Raw genomic sequence first — 23,366 nt, 5'->3', positions numbered from 1 at the left:
CATTGGGCTGGCACAAGCGCACAGCCACTTACTGAGTGACACTTTGGGACTAGCTAGCCAGACCACCATACCATCGAAAATCCAATCCCGGAACTTACTCCAAGTCCCTCGGTGAGGCCGACCGACCATCTCGCCGGTGATCACTTCTTCTCCGTCCATGTCGGCTCAATATCATCAGGTGCGATGAACATGTGTCTTGCTTATACTCTGTAAGCTCTTCTTGAGCTTATTTCTACCTTCCTCCTCGTGCTAACTGGTTCTTCTTAATTAATTACAATTTTCACTGAAGCAGCATGGGCCTAGCCATTCTCTTCTTCTTACTGTTGCATGCGGCTGCAGCACCGTCGTTGCTCTTGGCGGCGGAGATCTGGAGTGATTACTGCGCAGCCACGCCCTCAACAATTTGGATCAACAACGACATTTTCTTTAAAAACCTCGACCCCCGCAACATCGTCACATGTTTAACACGCCACTCTGGCGCCGAACTCTATATTGGCGCAGGCTTCTTCTGTGTTTCCTCTAGATCCCCGTGCGACGAGTTCCTCTTTGCGGTAATCATTGATGCTGTCAGGGGCCAGATAACCATAACAGAGTCTGCGGATGGGTATCACCCTATCAGGGAGTATGCTGCTATCACAACAGAACAGCCGCAGGTGGTCTGGTCTGCTAACCGGGCTCGCCTTGTCAGCGAGAATGCCACCCTTGAGTTTAACACGGATGGGAACTTGGTCCTCTGTGATGCTGATGGTAGCCATGTCTGGTCAACCAACACATCAAACAGGTCTGTAGCCGGGATCACGATCACTGACATCGGCAATCTGGTGTTGTTTGACCACAAGAATGCAACCGTGTGGCAGTCATTTGATCATCCTACTGACACATTGCTCCCGGGGCAGTCACTTCTGGAAGGTATGAGACTCATAGCAAATACTTCTGCAACAAATACGACCGAGAACCATTTCTTCATCACTGTACTCCCAGATGGGTTATATGCTTACGTTGAATCCACACCACCACAAGTCTACTTAAAATTCTACTTTTCATACCACATGGGCCAACATAAAGCAAGAAAAGGTCCAACAGAGGTTACTTTCATCAATGGAAACCTCACCATTTTAGGTCAGCCAAGGAAGCAAGATATGTACATCTTACTGCCACAAGATACATATATCCAGTACATGAGATTAGATTTTGATGGACACCTGAGGCTGTATGGATGGTCTGATGAAGAATGGACTGTATTGTTTGATGTAATGCAGTCTGAAGGTATGAATGACTGTGATTACCCAACAGTTTGTGGGGAGAACAGCATATGCACAGATGGGCAATGTGGTTGTCCAGTTGAGAACAATTCTAGTTCAAGTTACTTCAAGCTGGTGGACGAACGGAAGCCAAATCTTGGTTGCACACCACTAATTCAAATCACTTGTCAAGAAATACAACATCATCGACTATTGACCCTTCCCAACATTTCTTACTTCGATTCAAGCCACATGGTCAATGCAACAAGCATCGATGATTGTAAACGAGCTTGCTTGAAGAACTGCTCATGTATGGCTGTTTTGTTCAGAGCTAGAGAATGTGTGTGGGTAACGAAGGTCTTCTCCTTGCGATCAACACAGTCTGAAGATGTTCGCTACAATTCTTTTGCTTACCTCTTACCTCAAGATTCACCCTTTTGGAAAGGGCTAATGAAAGTTAAGCTTTCATTCTTTCAGAGGGAAAAGCATGTTGTTGGAAACGGTGCCAGCACGAGATTCTGGGAGGATTGTTGGCTCGGTGATACGCCCCTTGCAATCCAGTATCCGGCGTTGTATCGTGTTGTACAAAGGCGCGATGCTATGGTTACAACAGTTTTTCGTTCCATTCCACTTAATATTCATTTTAGAAGATCGTTAGTGGGCAATCGTTGGGAACAGTGGCTGCATCTAGTTGGGAGACTCATGCAGGTCCAGCTTTCACAACAACCTGATAAACTGCGCTGGAACCTCACTAGGTCCGGGGAATTCACTGTTAAATCAATGTACGTTGCTGTTATTAATTCCAGCTCGATCCCGACCTCCAAGCATGTGTGGGATGTTAAAGTTCCTTTGAAGATTAAGGTGTTTATGTGGTTTCTCCATAAACAAGTTATCTTAACAAAGGATAATTTAACAAAGCGCAATTGGACAGGTCCTACTAGGTGTAGTTTCTGTGATCAGGGTGAAACCATTAAGCATCTATTCTTTGATTGCCCACTAGCTAGAATTCTTTGGACAACTGTTCATGTGGCTTTCAATATTACTCCACCAATTTCGGTGAACATGATGTTTGGAGCTTGGCTTAACAGGGTAGAGCCCGGGTTAGCTAAGCATATTCGCGTGGGGGTGTGCGCCTTAGTGTGGGCGCTTTGGAATTGCAGAAATGATCTTGTTTTTAACAGAACAACAAACACTCATGTTTTGCAGGTTATCTTCAGAGCTACGGCACTTATCCGTTCCTGGTCGCTACTCACTCCGACGGAGGCCAGGGAGCGTTTGGTTACTGGTGCTATCCGATGGGAGACGGTAGCACGGGATATCTTCAGCCGGTTTGGATGGCGGTCATGTAATAGGATAGGCAATTAGTTTACCTGTCTTTTGTTCAGCCAACCGGTTGTGGTTTATCCTTTGTTGGGCTAGCTTATGTATCTAGCCTTTGGGCTCTGTGTGAGCCTTGTCGTTTGTGTTTTTTTAGTTTGCTACTACTGAGACTTCGAGACCTTGTGGATGTTTTATTTTTAATAAGATGGCCGTATGCATCGTGCTGATGCAGAGGCCGGGGATCCCCCCTTTTCAAAAAAAAAAAGGTGCAGCTTAGCCCCAACGGGTACAAAAGCAGGGTGCATTTTAACCCCTCTAATGAAAACAAAAGGAAGGTGATGTTAGGTGCTACACTGGGAGTTGTTACTACTCTTGTATTGCTTGTCATTGTTGTCACTCTTTCCCTACATAGAAGGAAGTATGAAGAGAAAGATGAATTTGATTTTGATCAATTACCTGGAATGCTCACCATGTTTTCTTTTGAAAAGTTGAGCGAATGCACTGACGGGTTCAATAAGAAGCTCGGAGGAGGTGGGTTTGGGTCGGTTTTTGAAGGGGAATTAGGTGGAGAGAAAGTTGCAGTGAAACGTCTGGAAAGTGCTAGACAAGGAAAGAAAGAATTCTTGGCAGAAGTAGAGACTATTGGCAGCATAGAACACATTAATCTTGTCAAGTTGATTGGGTTTTGCGTAGAGAAGACTGAGAGGCTTCTGGTGTATGAATATATGTCAAGAGGCTCGCTTGACAGGTGGATCTACTACCGCCATAACAATGCCCCTCTTGATTGGTGCACCCGGTGGAGGATCATTCTGGCCAAAGGTCTATGCTATCTTCATGAGGAGTGCAGGCATATAATTGCTCATTTGGACATCAAACCACAAAATATTCTCTTGGATGGCAACTTCAATGCTAAAGTGGCTGATTTTGGGCTTTGTAAGTTAATAAATAGGGACCAAAGTAAGGTAGTGACTATGATGAGAGGAACACCAGGATATCCCGCACCAGAATGGTTAACTTCACGAATCACTGAAAAAGTTGATGTCTACAGCTTTGGAGTTGTTCTCATGGAAATAGTAAGTGGAAGAAAAAATATTGACACCTCTCAGCCAGAGGAGGATGTTCAGCTTATAAATCTATTACGAGAAAAAGCTCAAAACAACCATTTGATTGATCTGATTGACAAGCATGGTGAGGATATGGTCACACACCAAGAGGAAGTGATTCAAATAATGAAGCTCGCAATATGGTGTCTGCAACAAGACAGTATTCGAAGGCCTTCAATGTCAACCGTGATCAAAGCATTGGAAGGTGCAATTAGCATAGAAACTTTTGAGGCAAATTCAGTCATTCCTCTTCAAGATAATCCATCCGCATATTCAGTTACATCCCAGACATCGACGCTATCTGGCCCAAGGTGAAACAGATGGTTAATCAGCAGAAGAAATAACTCATGTAATTTGTCTTTTGTACCATATCATATTTGTACTTTGGAAGTATATGTTTCTAATGATTGTTCGTTGAAGTTGTATGGTTGTGTACCTTTAAAGCACAGAATCTAGTTCTCCATGAAGAGCGCAATGACTGTTCGTTCTTGACTGGGCCTCCCTAGGAGGCAGAGACGCATGAGAAAGAACCTTTTGGCCTGGGGTTCTAAGGCTCTACTGATTCAAATCGAACAGAAAAAAAATACAAAAGGTTAGGACTCGGGACAAGGTAAAAGCAAGAAAAACTGCTTAGGTATTCAGGAGGGCACATTGAACCTTACTCATGCAACCCTCCTCTTCTGCGACCCATGTGATACAGTTCGGCAATATAACATCTAGCTTCTGAAGGAAAATTGGCTACTACTCCGGTTTTTATTATTCCGATGGACTGAATCGATGAGTTCCGTAATTTTTCTAAGAAGGGAAGGGACTGCTTGCGAGACCATTCAGGTGATAATGGAGGTGATCCGGGAAGTAGTGTTAATAGCAAGCTCAAGTACCTCTAATCTTGTCATACATAGCAACACCGTTAAAAACATGCACTGAATAAACTTCTTTAGTAGAGAGCAGAATAGACAACTCTCCTTCACAAGACAAAATACTACAAATTGTGCTGTCTTTCGATTTCAACTAATCTTGTCACACCCCTAAATTTTCAACTTCAGATGACTGAACTGAAAACGGGTATACCCCCATCGCCAATTAAGCTCTCTACAGACGTTACAATTCTCCTTAACTGAATCTAGTGTATCTAAAATAGACAACCAGATAAATAGAAGCTCCATGAAACTAGACGCGGAAATAACAACATCAACAAGAAAAGTACAGAGCTCACACTATCGATCCATCCATGAACAGAAGTACTGAAAATCCATTTGTTAAACCTCCGTTACCGCAGAATCCATTCACCTGCATACATGCTAACGCACATTATGATCCTCCTTGACTGAATGAATATAGCGTATCTGAAATAGAGAACAGGGATAAACAGATGCTCCATCATAAATAAACACGAAAATAACACAAGCAGCAGCGAAAGCACAGAGCTCACATTATTAAGGTCCTGGATGCTGAGGTAGCTAATTATTTTTTATTCTTCATGCCTCCGTTCTATTATACTGTTACGGTCCCAGAACAAGGGTTCAGTTAACTGAAGAAGGTTCAGAGAAGGAAACTGTCATGTCCTGCTTCTCTCACCTACTCCGTATTCAGATTTACATTCCATGTAGAAAACTCTGAACCTGAGCAGATTCATGTGCTATCGTGAGCAAAAGTTACAGATATTACAATGGATTTGATCAAAAGTTTAGATATCCCCACAAAAAGCTGATGGAAATTCAGATATACCTTCAAAAGTATGTGCGATAGATATTAGCACTAAACTGAATGCTTCTATACAATTGTTTGGCATGCTAATGTTCCAAAGCAATGCACGAAATATCATCTAGTTTCAGGAGGTGCTACGACGGTCACAATATATCGCGCAAGCCGTATTGTGCTCACATTGCATACATGGACTTAGTTTGATCATCCAACTAGACTACCTATTGGCAAGAGGGCCGCCTGAACACGAACGGTCAGGTCCCTCTAGAAATAATGGTTTGCACACTCAGGCAAGAGAGAAAAGCAAAATAAATATCTAGAAACCCTAGCTTGGCCTCCTTCCATTATATGCCTTGCCAAGCATTGCGGCGGACTCTGACAGGCTTCCAGACATATGGGAGTAAGCAATCAACAACACTTCCTCCTCGACTTCCGTGAGGCCGGCTTGACGCGGCGGCAGGGCGCGGCTGTTGCTGCGGCCAATTCTTGACCCAGTCCGTCAAGGCCCCTCATGACGACCTTGTAGTACCGTTCATCCTCACAGGCGCGCCGCGCTAGGCCTAAGAACTTACTCCCTCCGTTTCAAAATAGATGACCCAACTTTATACTAAAGTTTGTACAAAGTTGAGTCATCTATTTTGGAATGGAGGGAATACCATGCAGCATGCAGTGCCTGCATTGCTGGCATGTGTCCATCTGCGGTTCACCGCGGCAGTGCATCTGACATTGCAGCGGCTTGGCTGTCCAGCGTGGCATGACGTGTTGCCTTGGTATCTCACGCACCCCCAGGTGGATCATCACCTGAAAAAAAATCAACGTCTGAAGGTGCAGTGACCAGAATTCTGCAGTAGCAATGGATGGAAGATAGTACTGACAGATAACAATTACCTTAATGGCATGGCAGCAGAGCATCCCCGTGTGCTCAAATTGCTTGCACACGCACATGAACGCTTCACCGTCTTCTCTAACATTGACCTCATATTCCACCCTAGACCACTTCTCCCTGGTTTCACTGCTGGGACGCCGTGTTGTGTACTTCAGGTTGGGGATGACTGCCTCCACCATGTAAGATTCAGATTCGTTTATGGCTTGCACAAACAGTTCGAACACCGCTCTAGTGTACACCTCGCTGGCGTGCTTCTCGATTGGTAGATTTGTTCTCAGAACAATCTCATCCTGCACGACAATAATAATTCATCCTAGCTTAGTCTCAGCTCATCATGAACACGGCACAGAAAACGTGTTAAATTTCCTGATGAAATTAAGCTTACCGTGATACTCCTGTCCTCCTGAAAATCATAGTCCGGTTCTTGATCTGACCGCGGTTCCACGTACTGTTTGACAAAAAGCTCCATTGAGCAATCCCGTGGAACATGTTCTTTCAGAAAGTGTTTTGCGCTCTCGCTCTTGTGTGTGCTAGTCAGTGTAGCACAGAATGTGTCGCCGAAGTATTCCTTGACCCTCATAGATCTCCTGCAGAAATGGATGACTCTCCAATCCATGCTTCTCTAGCAGCACCTCCCATGCTTTCTCAAACTCATCAGTCGTCAGCATGTCAGTCAGAATTCTGTGGAGCTCCACTAGGAAGCTACTCGTTTTGGTGTAATGAGGACCGAGGTACTCCTTTGCCCTGCCAAGGACATGCCACTTGCACCATCCGTGTGTGGTGAATGGCAGTACCTCCAATACGGCCTCCTCAATTGCCTCGCAGCGATCTACAGGAATTTAAACAAAACAAGTTAAATGGTTGCGCTGCAGAAAAATACTATTATTGGATAGAGAAAAGTGTGTACAGAAGTAATCTTACTGGTCAGTGTAGTTCGGGGGTGTTTCCTACCCATTGATTTGAAAATTTGACTTAACACCCATTTGAAACTCTCTGTTTTCTCATTTATCATCAGCAGGCACTATGGTCTCGAAGTTGTTGTTGACTCCAACAAAAAGGCCGAACGACATTCCATACACGTCCGATCTGTAGGTGGTGTCGAAGATAATCACATCACCAAAGTATTGGTACTGAACGCTCTGGCCACTGGTCCAGAGTAGTGGCCTTACTCTACAGTTACTATCAACCTGCAAGCCAGAATATTCAAATGTTGGATCCTTTGCTTTGATCCTAGCAAAGGTTTCCACGGTCTTTCTGAGATCCTCAGACAGCAGATCCTTTGCTTCACTATCGGCAATGTGTGGCACATTGTTTTCCCTTAGTTGGCGAATCAAGTCCCTTGTGTTCTTGTCGATACTACTGTGAGACTGCCAGGATGACCTCTGCGCACACATCTTGGAAAGTGGATGGTTATGCCCCACTTGATGTTCGCACACACACCATCCGCCGTCTCTGGATCTCAGCAAAAGAATCGATGCCGTGCATTCACCGCGACGAAATGAGTTGCTGTCCTTGCTTGGTTTCCCCTGTAGAACATAACATTTTCCGAGCATTGGTACTGGGTTGAGATCAACAACATAAAAAACAGAAGTATTACCTTAACTACAAGGGAACGATGAATGCCATACCTCACACGCGCAAACAAATTGCTGTATGCATTTAGTTCCATGAGAATCCACACTACTCGGTCCATAGCTGACTCCGAATCCAGATTCCCAGGAATAAATGTTGTAGAATTCATAGGCCTCATCAAGAGAAACAAAGACAGTCCCCACGGTTGGATTGACCACGGCCTCAGTTTCCCTCTTCTGGAACCCTGCAATCGCCTTCTCCAATGCGCTGACACGATACACAGAAGCAGATCCATGTTCATCTCCCAGCCGTGCCCTACAAATTTTTTGCATAGATCGGCAGTAAGTTGATGAATGGGAGTACAGTTTCCTTTGCACCAGCCGCACACAACAGAACATCATCTAATAGAGATGATAACATTCAGAAAGTACTGACGCATCCATATATTATTTCACGTATCTGAATTTCCAATCTATGGACTGCAGTTAGCAAAACTGTAGCATAGCAACGCAGCCGAGTAAATAGCATAAAACTACTACTTTACAAGCTAGGGTTCCAAAAAACTACCGGTTTTTAATTTTTCTCAGATAACTACCAAGTGAGCGGTCCGCTATTTCAAAAAACCCAAAACACTCGTTGCTAGCGATTTAAACCATTTTATGACAGGTCGGGCCCACCTCAAGGGCCTGATTGCTTTTTCTAAAAACTTTCAGGGACCCGATTGCTTTTTTAGGAAACTTATAGGGGTTGTCTGTAAATGTATAAAGAATAGATTTTTATATTAGAATATGACAAAGGGACACTGACAAGTGGACCCCACATGTAAGGTAACGGTCAAACAGATGGTCAAACTAACGGTTTTTTTACATGCGGGTCCCAACTGTCATAATTGCGATCAATTTTAAAGCACTCTATGATTAGGGTTTTTTGAAACAGCGGACCGCTTACTTGGTAGTTATCTGAGAAAAATTAAAAACCGGTAATTTTTTGGAACCCTAGCCTGTAAAGTAGTAGTTTTATGCTATTTACTCCAACGCAGCCAGGCTGTGAATGTTTCTTTCCCTATCGATATGCATAGAATGTTCACAAAGTCGGAAGCATCAAATGAGCGCAAATGACGAGACTGAGATATGTACTGCAAGGTCTTAATTAGCAGCAGCCTGCAAATATCGAGACAAACCTAATTAATAGGTCCACCATTGGGCTGTGAATATCAATCAATATAAGTAGAGTACTGCGTACATGCTCTTGATTGGGATTGCCACATCTGCGCAGATCGATCGATGCATTTAGGCATTTAGCTGTCACAGGAAATGGAACTTGTTCTTAATGATTTACAGCAGACCTGGAACAGACAAAAGCAGAGAGTTTGGCTGAATTTGTTTGGGCGCACATCACGAGGGGCAGCAAACTACTCGTAACAAGAACCTAAAATAAAACACTAACCCCAGATCCTTGTGGATTAATGTCACGCCTGCAGCCCAGTCTACAACGGACTAACGAGTGTGAGTGCAAATTGCCACTCGTAACGACCAAGTCATCCTGGGGTCCAGGGGCCAGCGTATGCGTGCGTGTTAAGCCAAGTGTTGGCGTGTGTGAGGGGCCAGATGTGGCCTATTTGTAACGGAACCAGTGGACGAGAATAGCATGCAAAAAGAAATGAACTAATTCTCCCTCGATTGCCTTCTCGCTCTCACCTAACCTTCTCCTCCTTCCTCACCCCGATCCCCTTCTCATCTCTCCCCAAATCCCATCTAGATCGGGGCGTGACAATCTGGTATTCAGAGCCAAAAAAGTTTCCCCAATCCACGCCGCGCGGCCGCTCTCCTATTCTCTTGATCGTCCGGTAACATCCACTGAGCCAGGTGCGAGCCGCTCCGGCGAAATCGCACAAAATCCTGCTCGGGGTTCGGATCGATTCGGAGCGAGACGACGGCGCCGCCATCCAAACCCTCGGCGCAGACCCGCCGTGTCCTGGACGCGATGACGAAGACCACTAACAAGCTTCAGGGCCTTCTCGAGTCAGTGATTCGCCGGCAGGACGCGAGCCAGAAGACCGCGGACAAACGCCACCAGGCAAAGCTCTCCTGCAACGACCAAGCTCCGCCTAACTCAAGCTTCTGTCCAAGCAGATCGACCTCATGCAAGCCGATGTGGACGAGGCCCACAAGGCTGCGCCGACCGTGGATCCTGCGGCGACCATCTCCGGCGTCGCATCTTCGTCTGGCGTCACGATCACCGGGGACTCCTCCGCGCATCGACCACCACCACCACCCACACCACCACCACTGCCACCACCGAGTCGCCCTCCGCCGCTGCCCCTCTACACCGACGGTGCAGCACAGCTTCCATTCGCCCGCCTCGTCAACCACGGGCCACCGCTGCTCACTGCACGGTCACCGTCGTCCTTGGAGCTCGATCACCACGGCGACCCAAGCATGATTTTCCGCGGTTAAAAGGTGTACAGGTTAGCTTCCAGGGGTCATTGTTTTTCCTCCGAGCGCGCACTGTCCCCAAACAGGTGCTCCTCGCTACTCCATCCGACTCTGCCAGACGCGTCTCGTTGACAACAGCAGATGGAATGACAATGGCGAACTTATCTAGTCGCACAGTCAAACTCGATTTCGTTTTCAGGTGGTGTGTTATTTAGACTAAACTTTTTTACCTTGTAAAATCACAAATAATCATTTTCAACATGTGATACTAATTAGTTTTGATAAATTGTGTTGACTTACTAGTTTTCTTTGTTAGTAGCCACCATGTAATGATACAATAAATACTAAAAATATATTATTATATAATCTTAATGTTAGTCATGGGAAATTTATTACACTTAATTTGAAGCGTCAATTAAAAGGATTATAACATGGTTTCTATTTGAAACACTACATTTTATTATTATTTCTTAGCTTAGCCAAAAAACACAGGCCCAGATTTTAATTTGTGCCACTTCAGTGAATTACATATATGTGTTGGTATTTGTATCTATTTTAGTTCACTTATATACCATGACAGGGATCTATAAAGTCTATCGACGTTTCTTGAATCATGCTTGTGTGCCAAAAATTAAAGTTGAGAATTATCTACATACTTTTATTTGCAGGGAGATAGTTCTAGAATATGAAAAACAACCTTCGAATGGTTTGTCCTATGACCGTTACATTGCTTGTTTACCAATTATTATATCGCGAAAGATGTCTTCCGTGTGTTATGGATTCAACAATTAAGATGTGTACCAAATACATACTTTCCATTTGGTCTTAGATGAGCAAGCTCAACCTGCATGAAATTGCATTTTCTTTTATGGTTTGGTGCATAGTTTACATAAAATTACTTGCTTTGTACTTGATAAACATTACAGTTGTATCCAAATAAAACGTTACGCGGAATAGTGTCAATGGTGGTAATAGTGTCAATGGTGAGAAAGCGGTGAAGTTAGTAATTTAGTGTCACCGGTGGTAATGGTGGCAATGGTGAGAAAGTGGCGGAGATGTACGTGGTACGTGGCAACCGTGGTAACGTGGCAATTGTGGAAATGTTGGTAATGGTGGCAATGTTGGTAAATGGCAATGGTGGAAACATGGCAACCATGTCAATGGCGACAATAGTGCCAATCGCGGTAAGTGGCGGAAATGTGTAGATGTGCCAACGGTGGTAATAATGTCAATCGTTGTAAGTGGCAACGGTGATAATCGTGCCGACCGCTGTAAGTGGTGGAAATGTGGCAAAGGTGTACACGTGCCAATGGTGCTAATAATGTCAACTGCTCTAAGTGGCAATGGTGATAATAGTGCCAACCGCGTTAAGTGGTGGATACGTGGCAAAGTGGACACATGCCAATGGTGATAATAGTGCCAACCGTTGTAAGTGGTGGAAACGTGGCAAAGTGGACACGTGCCAACAGTGACAATAGTGCCAATCGTGGTAAGTGGTGGAAATGTGGCAAAGGTGGGCACGTGTCAATGGTGGTACTAATGTCAACTGTTTTTAGTGGCAATGGTGATCATAGTGTCAACCGCGGTAAGTGGTGGACATGTGGCAATGGTGAAATGTGGCAATGGTGAAAATGTGGCAACGGTGGAACAATGGCAATGGTGGCAAAGTACCACTGTTACAGATATATCAACGACTCTATTGGCAACGGTGGAACGATGGTAATGACTAGGGGTGTCCATTCACTACATCGCACCGCACCGCGCCAATTTCAACACACGACTCTATTGGCAGCTGAGGTCTCGTTCGTTAACGGAATTAACCAGACAAATCGCTCCACCAACTAAGAACGGCCATGCACCACCACCCATAGAATCAAGAAAGAGCTCTCAGTCTGTCAATCCTTGTTATGTCTGGACCTGGTACGTTTCCCCGTATTGAGTCAAATTAAGTCACAGGCTCCACGCCTGGTGGTGCCCTTCCGTCAATTCCTTTAAGTTTCAGCCTTGCGACCATACTCCCCCCGGAGCCCAAAAACTTTGATTTCTCATAAGGTGTCGGCGGAGTCCTATAAGCTACATCCGCCGATCCCTGGTCGCCATCGTTTATGCTTGAGACTAGGACGGTATCTGATCGTCTTCGAGCCCACAACTGTTGTTCTTGATTAACGAAAACATCCTTGGCAAATGCTTTCGCAGTTGTTCGCCTTTCATAAATCCAAGAATTTCACCTCTGACTATGAAATACGAATGCCCCGACTGTCCCTATTAATCATTACTCCTATCTCGAAGGCCAACACAATAGGACTGGAATCCTATGATGTTATCCCATGCTGATGTATCCAGAGCGATGGCTTGCTTTGATCACTCTAATTTCTTCAAAGTAATGATGCCGGAAACATGACCCGACCAATTAAGGCTAGGAGCGTGATGCCGGCCGAAGGGTCGAGTAGGTCGGTGCTTGCCGTGAGGCGGACCGGCCGACCTGGCCCATGGTCCAACTACGAGCTTTTTAACTTCAACAACTTAAATATACGCTATTGGAGCTGGAATTACCACGGCTGCTGGCACCAGACTTGCCATCCAATGGATCCTCGTTAAGGGATTTAGATTGTACTCATTCCAATTACCAGACACTAATGCGTCCGGTATTATTATTTATTGTCACTACCTTCCCGTGTCAGGATTGGGTAATTTGCGTGCCTGCTGCCTTTCTTGGATGTGGTAGCCGTTTCTCAGGCTCCCTCTCCGAAATCGAACCCTAATTCTCCGTCACCCGTCACCACCATGGTAGGCCCCTATCCTACCATCGAAAGTTGATAGGGCAGAAATTTGAATGACGCATCGCCGGCACGAAGGCCGTGCGATCCGTCGAGTTATCATGAATCATCGGATCAGCGAGCAGAGCCCGTGTCAGCCTTTTATCTAATAAATGCGCCCCTCCCAGAAGTCGGGGTTTGTTGCACGTATTAGCTCTAGAATTATAAATGTGGTTAACGTGTTAAAATAAAAAGCATGATAAAAGCTGGTAATGGTAAAATGGTAGGTGCTCTGTTTTCTCATTGGGAAAGAGGAGTTGCAAACAAAACTAAGTGGTAAGTGTTGGCAATTGATCCCCGTGGGAAAGTGACAGAGTAACATGGTAAACAAACGGTAACCGTGGTAAGAGTAAAAAACTTGGGAGCCGTGCTAATATGGCAGGTTGTGGTTAAACAATATATGGGGTAAAATGGTACGTATTAAATGTGGGAACCATGGGACACGTGGGAAACATGAAAACCGTGATAAAATGGTAACATGGTGAACATGCACTACAAGAAAATATATCATTTGCCACCAGATATTTTGTCACCAAGCGGTTTGGTGGCTGAAGATGTACTAATTGCAACCAGCTAATTAGTTCCTTGGTCACCATAGGCCTATGTGTTGTACCCTCACGACTTTGTATCCAGTGGAGAAATAGCAACCAAGGGCTAGTATGCAAAAAGGCAAGTCACCTTCCTAGCGTCTCCCCAAATCCCCCAAATCAGATCGACATCCCTGGCGGCGGCCAACGCGTTCCTTGGTGGCTGACTCGTTCCTGCCGGCGGAGGGGGCGGCGGAAGGCGGAGGGCGCGCTCCCCACGACGGCTGGCGTTTTCCTCGCGGCAGAAGAGAGGGGGGCTCTTCCTTGCGGCAGCGGCGGGCGTGTTCCTCACGACGGCGGCGGCGACGGGCGTGTTCCTCGCGACGGCAGCGGCGGGCTTGTCCCTTGCGGCGGTGGTGGCAGCTCGGCTGCGTGGGGGAGGTGAAGCAGCGGCGGCAGCGGCCGCGTGGTCGAAGGGAAGGGGCGCCTAGGGTTCCTCCTTCCCCAACCCCAACCAGCTCTGCAGGAACCGACGCCCCAAGCTCGCCAACGAGATCTCGCTCTCACCGTCAACACCAGAAAAAGCTTCAACCCGTAAGACTGATCTCCTCTCTGTCCTTGCCTCCTTCCCTGTGTCTCTCCATTAATTTCCTTGGAGTACTTGATGGCTAGATCATGCACTTCAGTGTTTGTGGAAATGTGTAAGTAAAATATACATGTAGCTTACCGTTTGTGATTTGGAAACTGGCTTGGCCTACCATGTAGAGTTCGGTTGTGTGATTTGAATATAATGTCAATATTGGCTTGGTCCGGTTGATGTGTTGTGTAGAATAATGGCAATACTGAGAGTTAGATTATCCTGAGAGTTAGATTATCCTCTTCAAAACCAGAGTAGTAGAATAATGGCAATACTGCCGTGCCCAACCGGGCCATAATATACATATAGTCTTGGTTTTGCTTGTAGTAAAATATACAGCATAATGTTACTGCATATTGATACTTACAACATCAGGACTTGTAGTATATGTCAGTAGTACAATGTTTAGAAAGGATATGCAGTTCTGTGATGACTATCTTCAAATACTGTTCTGTGAAGACTGTCTTTGTATAATGTTGTAATATAATATTTGAAGACTGTCTTTGTATACAATTCTAGTATAAAATTATAGAGTTCCATGGCTGCTGTTGTTGTGATATTATATTTTAGTATAATGTTACTACATATAAAATAATTACATAAGCAAGCTGCGTGTTTAGTTTGATAAAGTGCAAGTTTTCTTTTGAAAATACAGTGGCAATGTGACATATATATGGGGTACTGTAGGATTGTTATTTTGATAAATATAAGCCTGATTTAACCGAAATTCAGTAGATCAATTAGTTTATCATGTCGGGTGGACTGGTTGAAAATGATTGACATATCTAGCCTGATTCCTTTCGTGATTGAGGTGTTTACCGGTAGATATAATGATTTGTAGCTAATGTGGTTATGTTGTTATATTTTACATTTCTAGTACTTTGGTTCACTTGTAGAGTGCTTGTGCAGGAAAAGATTGGATGAGGTTGGATGAGGTTGGATGAGGTTGCCTGATAGGTTTTCAAGTGATTACATTTCAGGGGTGAATGCATTCATTGATTTTGCTTGTCAACATAACAGCGGCAATGATAAGATGCGTTGCCCTTGTGAAACTTGTATGAATATAAGTCAGCAGAGTGTCAGTCAAGTTCGAACCCATTTGTTATTGTATGGTATACAAACTTCATACACAAAATGGATATTCCATGGAGAACAAGTTAGCAATGATGAAGACCAAGTTGATGAGTCACTTGAAAATGAGGAAGATCTTGATGATTTTGATGGATTTGATATGGTCCAAGATCTGCTAGGAGATATCCATAGAGCCACGGTTGGGGTTGACGAGCAAGAGAACCATAATCCTGCTGGAGGTAGCATTCCGGAGCCCAATGAGTCATCGACCAGATTTGACGGCTTGCTGAGAAGTGCACAACGTGAGCTATACCCGGGCTGCAAAGGCCACTCGGTGCTATCCTTTGTTTTAAAGCTGGTACACCTCAAAGATCTTAACCATTGGAGCAACAAATCTTTTGACATGTTACTCAAGCTTCAAAAGGAGGCTTTGCCAGCTGGTAACTCGCTTCCAGCCACGTACTATGAAGCAAAGAAGATGTTGAGAGATCTAGGGCTAGGTTATGAAAGTATTGATGCTTGCAAAAATGATTGTGTTCTATTCTGGAAGGAGCATGAGGACAAGGATGAGTGCCCAGTTTGTAAGGAATCGAGGTGGAAGACACAGAAGGGCAAGGGGAAGCAAGTACCTCAGAAAGTGTTGCGCTACTTTCCCTTAATCCCTAGATTACAACGGCTGTTCATGAACAAGGAAATAGCTTCAGATTTGCGTTATCATAGGGATAAGAGAGTTGTCGAACCAAATGTGTTGAGGGGTCCTCCGGATGGCGATGCTTGGAAACATATGGATAAGAAATATCCCTGGCTGGAAGAAGACCCTCGCCATTTGCGGCTCGGGGTTGGCACCGATGGTTTCAACCCATTTGGAATTATGAGTAGCTCATATAGTGTGTGGCCTGTCATTGTAGTTGTGTATAACTTGCCTCCATGGAGAAGCATGAAAGAGCCCTTCCTGCTCATGACATTATTGATCCCTGGGAAGAAGTCACCGGGAAGGGACATTGATGTGTATTTGAGGCCATTGGTTGAAGAACTAAAGCAATTATTTAATCCAGGAGTTGTTACTTTTGACGCTGTTGAAGGAGGTACTTTCAATATGCGTGCAATATTGCTATGGACTATCCACGACCTTCCAGCACTAGGTTCAGTATTTGGGTATTCTACAATGGGCTACAAGGCATGCCCTGTTTGCCTAGATGGAACCTATTCGCAACCACTTCGAAGCAAAATTGGTTTCTTAGGCCATAGGAGGTACTTGCCTATTCGCCATAGGTGGCGCAAAAGTAAGGCCTTCAATGGTAAGAATGAGAAAGCGTTGCCACCAAAACAACTATCTGGGAAAGACATTTTTGAATTGTTGCAGAAGTTAGACCATCTCCAGGGCTTCAAATACGGAAAACACCCTGGAAATAAGAAAAGAAAGGCATCTTCAAAGGACAGGCCAGGGAAAAATTTCACAAAGATGAGCATCTTGTTTGAGCTACCATATTGGAAGGATCTGAAATTGCCACACAATCTTGATGTCATGCACATTGAAAAGAACATTTGTGAGAGCTTATTCGGGACTTTATTAAACATAGATGGCAAGTCCAAGGACACACTTAAGGCCCGCAAGGACTTAGAAGACATGAATATCAGAGAAGATCTACACTTGAATGATACGGGAAGTAGCGTAGAAAAGCATCATGCATGGTACACATTAACCAGAGATGAGAAACTTGAGTTTCTGCAATTCCTAGAATCTATTTGCTTCCCAGATGGATTTGCTGCAAATATATCAAAAGGTATAAGTAAAGATGGGAAAATAACTGGGTTGAAGACACACGACTACCATATTCTTCTTCAGAGAATACTCCCGATTGGAATGCGAGGATTTCTGCATAAAGATATATGTGATGCACTTCTGCAGCTTGGTAGTTTTTTTCGCCAATTATGCTCCAAGACATTGAAGCTGGATATCTTGGATAAGTTGGAACAACAAATAGTAATTGTGTTGTGCAAACTAGAAATGATTCTCCCACCTGCATTCTTTGATATCAGCGTGCACTTAGCAGTGCATCTACCACAACAAGCAAGGCTTGGAGGTCCTGTACAATACAGATGGATGTTCTTCGTTGAAAGGTAGCTTGTTCTTCATAACATTAGTCCTTCCACCCTTTACAGTTCTATTAGTGTGTAAAAATGTGTTGTAGTAAGAAAATTTGGGCTGCAGGTTCCTTGGTACTTTGAAAGGCATGGTGAGCAATAGGGCACACCCAGAGGGTTCAATTGCTGAAGCTTATGTTATGAAGGAGTGCTCAACATTCTGCTCCATGTATCTACATGGAATTGAGACAAGGTTCAATAGACAAGAGCGGAACTTTGATGGGGAGAGACAACCACTTGATCGTTTCTCGGTATTCTCAACTAGTTTCCGTGCTTTTGGCCATAGGGATGACCTTATGTTAACACAAGATCAGTATGATTCTTTGTCTTGGTATGTGCTAAATAATTGCGAGGAACTACAAGAATACCTATAGTAAGTATACATGTTATAAACTTTAAGTTATAATTATACATCCTCAACTAGTTAGAAACTCATCCCTCGACATTTCTTTCTAGTGAGCATGAGGATGCCCTACTGGTTGAAGGTGCAGATAATATTGAAAATAGGCAACGTGAACAGTTTGGTTCATGGCTGCGCCAAAGAGTAAGTCCATGCTATTACTTGAGTTAACTTGCAATGGCTTCGCCAATCATGCTAGAACAATCCAGGCAATGGCTTCCATGAGTTAACTTGCATTACTTGTGGAATTTAGGTGATCAATCTGCGCAACCAAGGAGCATCCCTAGTGTCTGACTGTTTGTATGCATTGGCAATTGGACCGCATAAGAGAGTACACAGATTCTCAGGATGCATTGCTGGTGGTGTTAGATTCTTGACAAAGGAGCGTGAAGAGGGTCGTAAAAGTCAGAACAGTGGTGTATGCACAGAGGGACAACATAAGGGGCAAAATATCACATATTATGGTATTCTTAAAAATATATATGTCCTGGATTACCCCAATGATCGACATGTTGCTTTATTTGAGTGTGAATGGTATGATTTAGAGAGTAACAAGCCTGTGAGGATCGATGACGACTTTGTTAGTGTTAATACAGGAAGCAAGTGGTACCAAAATGACTCCTTTGTACTAGCTAGTCAAGTGAGCCAAGTCTTCTATGTACGTGATACAAAATTGAAGGGAGATTGGCTAGTTGTGCAGAAGGCTCCGCATCGCCATCTTTTTGATCCAGAGGTTTGAAATCAAGTCAATGAAGATGATGCTAGCGATGATATTGCATTTCAAGAGGAGGAAGCTACCAATGTTTCCATAGATGAAACTTTTGAAGGCAATATCTCGTGTCGACATGATGTTGCACCAGAAATTGTTACTGATCCAAAAGAGTTGGCATCTTTGAAGGAGAGCCATGTCTCTCAGGATAATTCTGAAGAGGAACCAGAGTAGTAGAATAATTATGTGTTGTATCGGGTTATATGTCTCCTATTTCAGGTTATGTTAGACTACATGTGTCCCGTGTCAGGTTATATTAGAATAATGGTGTTCTATTTCAGTGTATATCAGACTATATGTATCCTGTTTCAGGTTATATCAGACTATATGTATCTTGTTTTAGGTTATATTAGACTATATATGTCCTGTCTCAGGTTATTTCGAATTATTATTGATACTTATGATTTATTTATGTTGCCACAATATATCTAATTACTATGTAACTCGTGGTTTATTTCTGTTGACGTAGCAAATCTGATTTCCCTATCTTCCTAATATAAACAATCTGGGTATTGTTCCATTCTTTTAATTCTATGGCAGATGGGACCTGGACGAACAGTCCGGCCACCAAGAAATACCCCGCAATCTCAAGGTCAACATTCTGGGTGTACCTCAGCATCAAAATCCAGGAAGGTACGTGGGATAAATAAGGGAAAGGGCTTGGAGCGTTTGATCAAAAGGGCAGGTCATCCACTAAACTTGACCATCTCCGAAGAGAGAAGACCTATTGGAGAAAATAATGAATTACTTTCCAGAGAGATTGGACTTCTTACACGGTACCATGCACCTATCCAACGTGCCGGGTGGCATAGTCTGACTGAGGATGATAAGGAGCCGTTGTATGAACTTCTAAAGGTATGTAAGATTATCAAACTTTCTAACTTAGAATATGTATAGTTTTAATTTTGAGTTCTTTCTTCGTAGCTTAAGTTCAATCTTGATTTCACCCAAGATCATGTCAAAGGCTGTGTGGATCTTCTATTCTCTTCAAGCTACAAAAGTTTCCGTCACAAGTGTTATGAACATTATGTAAAATCTGGTGATGATGCTAGAAGCAATCCATATCCTCCCCTTATTGATAATAGAGTTGGAGACTGGATTTGGCTCTGTGATCATTTTGAAACAGAAGAATTTAAGGTATGGTAGTCTTTGAATGGATGTCAACAGTTTTGCATCTATCTTATCACTTGACCCTGCCTTATTTGTTTACAAAAAACTACCATATGCAGAAACGGTCCACAATTGGGAAGGCTAACCGCTCAAACCTACCTTATGTTCACAAGAAGGGAACAAAGTCATTTGTAGCGGTTCAACATGAATTAGTAAGTCACTATTACTTATCTTTATCTTGTGTCACAATTGTGGTGAAAGCAGAATATCAAAACTTGTAGTTGTCTTATTATATTCATGTCTTTTGACTTTGAATCTTGTATCATCAGAATTGTGGCGATATCAGACTATACAAGGAGTGTTACTCTAGTGATAAGAAGGGATGGGCATCAGAAGATGCCAGGAATAAACATGTAAGTACCATGTAACAAATTAATTTCTGTTGAGAGAGATTAAGCAATGGGAATACTTAGATACAAATGAGAACTAGAGAGCAAGAAATGGTTCTTGTACTTTTAAGTAGTAGTGATGGCAGAACTAGATGATGCACTATTATTAGGAAGATGTGCATGATATAGGTACAAATAATTATTAATGCAGGAAGAAATGTTGCAGAAGCAAAAGGAACCTATAGAGGAGGGTGAAGTACCTTTAACAGAGCAACAGATTTGCGAGCATGTGCTAGGTAAGGCATATGGTTACGTCAGAGGTCGGGGTCATGGACCAAAACCAAATAGAAGGGCTTACTCAAGCGCATCAAGCTCAACTCAGCATGTAGTGGAAGAATTGGCCTCTACAAAGGAGATTGTTGCTACGCAGCAAACTCAAATTGAGGCTCAACAATCTCAACTTGAAGCTCAACAGAAGAAGATCGATTGGCTACAAAGTGTCGTGTCTAACTTGGTTGGCATTTCACCTCCTATGGACGGCACTAGTGCAACAGGGCTAGGTTTCACAACTGAGCGGCCAATGCCATCTGACGGAATAGGTATGCAACACATCAATCTCAACTATTTTTGGCATTTTTTATTCACTGAAAATACATGTAGCATATTGCCTTTTATAAAGCATTCCAATTTCTGCCACAGGTTCGCTGATATCTAACACTGTAGAAAGGATGTCAAGTTTTCCAAGATCATTTGCAAGGTAATGTTATTTTTCCCATGCTCTGGTATTTTAGATGATGCCTCCTACACCTGCAGCTTGCTTAGATATAGCAGTGTACTTGGTATCGAGATCTTCTAATCAAGATAGTTCTTGCTAATAATTCTGTAACAGAAAATGAAGATACTCATCATGAATATATGGACTTACAAATTCCAATGTATAGCTAGTAATACATGTATACATTTTCAACAGTCATTTGAGGCCAGGATATAGACCTGCTCCAACTTCTTCTTCTGATGGCAATGGTATGATCAGTTTGCCTCTCCTTCAAACAATCAAAATACTATGTGATTTGGCAAATTTCTTCATGATCTTAATCTTGATGGTCCAAATTTGTGAATCACAGGCTCTCTGGTGTCGGATGGAGGGTCCAGGTATTCATGATCAGGTTGCTAGCTTTATTTTATGTTGTTTACCTCACCAACCAAACACGCTCCTGCAGTGCTTTCCCCTGGCCGACACGATTCAATGCTGCACTTTCCCTGCTTTTCGTGCCTGCTACCACATCTCAAGAAAGGCACATTGCATTGCCGATTAATTCTCTGCCTTACCTAGTCATTCTATTAGTTAATCGCCGGCACAAGCTTGTCTTTCTCGTCTTGGGCGAATGACACGGCTTGGCACTAGTTAACTTGCCATTTCTTCATTGACGATTAGCTAGCCTTAAACACTACTGGCCTCTGAATTTTTGGGTGTGCCGGTGCACCTAGATCCACCCCGTTGCTTCTTCAAAATGCCAGATCAATCTACTTATCTGACTGAATTCTCTTGACCACATTTACTCTCGCTTAGTCGAGTTCTGCCACCACCCATGCACTCTGGTTATTAACACCAGTTTAAGTTAATTTAATGCGCTCATTTTTATTTGATTAGTTTGCTGCGACGCTGATAATATTAAGTGTACGTAGATTAGCTCAAGTCTTGGATGTAATCACGTATGCAGTCTGTTTACTTTTGCTAGACCTGACCTGACCATGTTCCTTAATGTTGGTTTCACACGATTCGTTAGTTCATTATCCAGCGACGTCTCTTGGTGGACAATTGGATAGTTATTGATTTCTGACCCATGGGAGTTGGAGAATAATGTGATTCAGAGTTAGCTATGTACAAATGTATAGTAGAAATTAAAAGTAGGTAGGTGGCAAAGTAGGTAGGTGATTTAGAGTTAGCTACGTACAAATGTATTTCCTGTGTATGTGTGCAGTTTTTCTTCCTGTGATGTTGTTGAGCTTCTGAGCTATGGCAAAGCTGATCAAGTGACTGGCAATTTGGTGTCTCTAGCTTAGTTTATTGGCATGCTTGCACTCTTTCTGATGTTTGTTAATGAAATAACATGTGCTCTGGCCACCATTATATAGGAGATGACCTTGGAGGAGCAGCGGAAAGCAATACTCGCGCTAAAGACTGAGAAGAGAAAACTAGTTGGATCTAAAGAAAATTCAGTGTACAAATGCTAAATGTAATGTTTGGATCATATTGGGGTTTACTGATTGGATCATATGTTCAGATCAGTACTAAACGTGGTACTGTACTTTGCAAATGCTAGAGTGGTATTTCCTACTTGCAAAACAAAATTCAGTTTAGCGTGTAATGTTTGGATCATAAGTTTACAAATGTTGATTCTGAACTTCTGAATGTTGATTCTGAACTGCCAAATGTCTAAAATTCTGAGATTTCTTGCATACTGCAAATGTCAGCGTGTGACAATATATTGTACCTATGATATAGTTGCTTTCTCATGCATGTAGTTACCAAGGTTTACAATTTTTTGGTTACAAAAGATGTCTAGTCTCCAACATGTAATTGGTCTCTACATTCTTTTAGTCACCAAGCCTTGGCTGGTCACTTGATATCTCTAGCCACTAACCATGTACATGGTTGCTGTACATTTTTAGCAACCAAGTCGTCCATGGTCTCTAGATGTCATCAGTCACCAAGTCTCCCTTGGTCCCTAGATGCCATTAGTCACCAGATTTGGTTGGTAGCTATTGGTATGACATTTAGTGACCAGGGTTCTTAATGTTGGTCGCTCAATATCTATAGCGACTAGACTATAGCCACCACGAAGCGACCAAGTAGTGTTGGTACCAATAGACCACTAGCCACTAATTTTGTACCTTTAGCAACCGATCACCTTGGTGGCTAAAACTCATGTCTCTAGTAGTGATGGTGAAGTGGTAGTAAATGGTAACCGTGGTTATTGAGGTAACTGTGGTAACAATGGCAGAACATGATCCTATGGTACAACGATAAAGGTGGTGAGCTTTGAAATTAAACAAACTACGCTCATGACTTTTTTTTTCTCGAATACGCACGAGTGTGCGTATCATACAAAAAGCAAAAGAATTCCTGGTGAAATTAATCTCCTTTACGATGGCGCCCTGTTCTCCACCAGATTCATTCCGGATATCTTTGAACACCCCATCACAATCTGAAGCAATGTGTATTCTTTGTAAGTTCAGG

The 23,366-nt window shown here is 43.3% G+C and overlaps 2 protein-coding genes across 9 annotated transcripts; both read left to right on the top strand.

The window, feature by feature from the left end:
* The first annotated feature begins 293 nt into the window (after nucleotides 1-293).
* Nucleotides 294-3,979, top strand: LOC123135138 (G-type lectin S-receptor-like serine/threonine-protein kinase SD2-5). The gene is made up of 2 exons (XM_044554237.1): nucleotides 294-1,657; nucleotides 2,824-3,979. Exons 1-2 carry the CDS (start codon nucleotides 294-296, stop codon nucleotides 3,977-3,979), a joined length of 2,520 nt encoding a protein of 839 aa, XP_044410172.1.
* Nucleotides 3,980-13,719: 9,740 nt separating this feature from the next.
* Nucleotides 13,720-22,585, top strand: LOC123139954 (uncharacterized). 8 transcript variants are annotated; one of them, XR_006469710.1, is made up of 10 exons: nucleotides 13,753-14,198; nucleotides 19,167-19,481; nucleotides 19,551-19,763; nucleotides 19,856-19,948; nucleotides 20,066-20,149; nucleotides 20,337-20,724; nucleotides 20,825-20,882; nucleotides 21,015-21,148; nucleotides 21,250-21,277; nucleotides 22,262-22,585. XR_006469710.1 is itself a non-coding variant. In XM_044559676.1 (10 exons), exons 2-9 carry the CDS (start codon nucleotides 19,167-19,169, stop codon nucleotides 21,285-21,287), a joined length of 1,227 nt encoding a protein of 408 aa, XP_044415611.1. In that variant the 5' UTR covers nucleotides 13,753-14,198; the 3' UTR covers nucleotides 21,288-21,291; nucleotides 22,262-22,585. The 8 variants fall into 8 exon arrangements, 6 of the variants coding, with proteins under 6 accessions (XP_044415607.1, XP_044415605.1, XP_044415606.1 ...); XR_006469709.1 differs by having other exon boundaries at nucleotides 21,250-21,291; XM_044559676.1 differs by having other exon boundaries at nucleotides 20,352-20,724; nucleotides 21,096-21,148; nucleotides 21,250-21,291.
* The last annotated feature ends 781 nt before the right edge of the window (nucleotides 22,586-23,366 follow it).

This window comes from Triticum aestivum, chromosome 6B (genome assembly GCF_018294505.1).
Source record: "Triticum aestivum cultivar Chinese Spring chromosome 6B, IWGSC CS RefSeq v2.1, whole genome shotgun sequence".
NCBI lineage: Eukaryota > Viridiplantae > Streptophyta > Magnoliopsida > Poales > Poaceae > Triticum > Triticum aestivum.
Note: the sequence above shows the minus strand (reverse complement) of the source record. Positions and strands in the feature narration are given on the sequence as shown.

Coding starts and splice junctions, on each gene's coding strand:
- LOC123135138 (XM_044554237.1), top strand. CDS start 294: ATGGGCCTAGCCATTCTCTTCTTCTTACTGTTGCATGCGGCTGCAGCA. Junction 1,658..2,823: donor TACAATTCTTTTGCTTACCT/CTTACCTCAAGA, acceptor TTTCAAAAAAAA/AAAGGTGCAGCTTAGCCCCA.
- LOC123139954 (XM_044559670.1), top strand. CDS start 15,182: ATGAGGTTGCCTGATAGGTTTTCAAGTGATTACATTTCAGGGGTGAAT. Junction 17,434..17,524: donor TGGATGTTCTTCGTTGAAAG/GTAGCTTGTTCT, acceptor TTTGGGCTGCAG/GTTCCTTGGTACTTTGAAAG. Junction 18,002..18,110: donor GTTCATGGCTGCGCCAAAGA/GTAAGTCCATGC, acceptor TGTGGAATTTAG/GTGATCAATCTGCGCAACCA.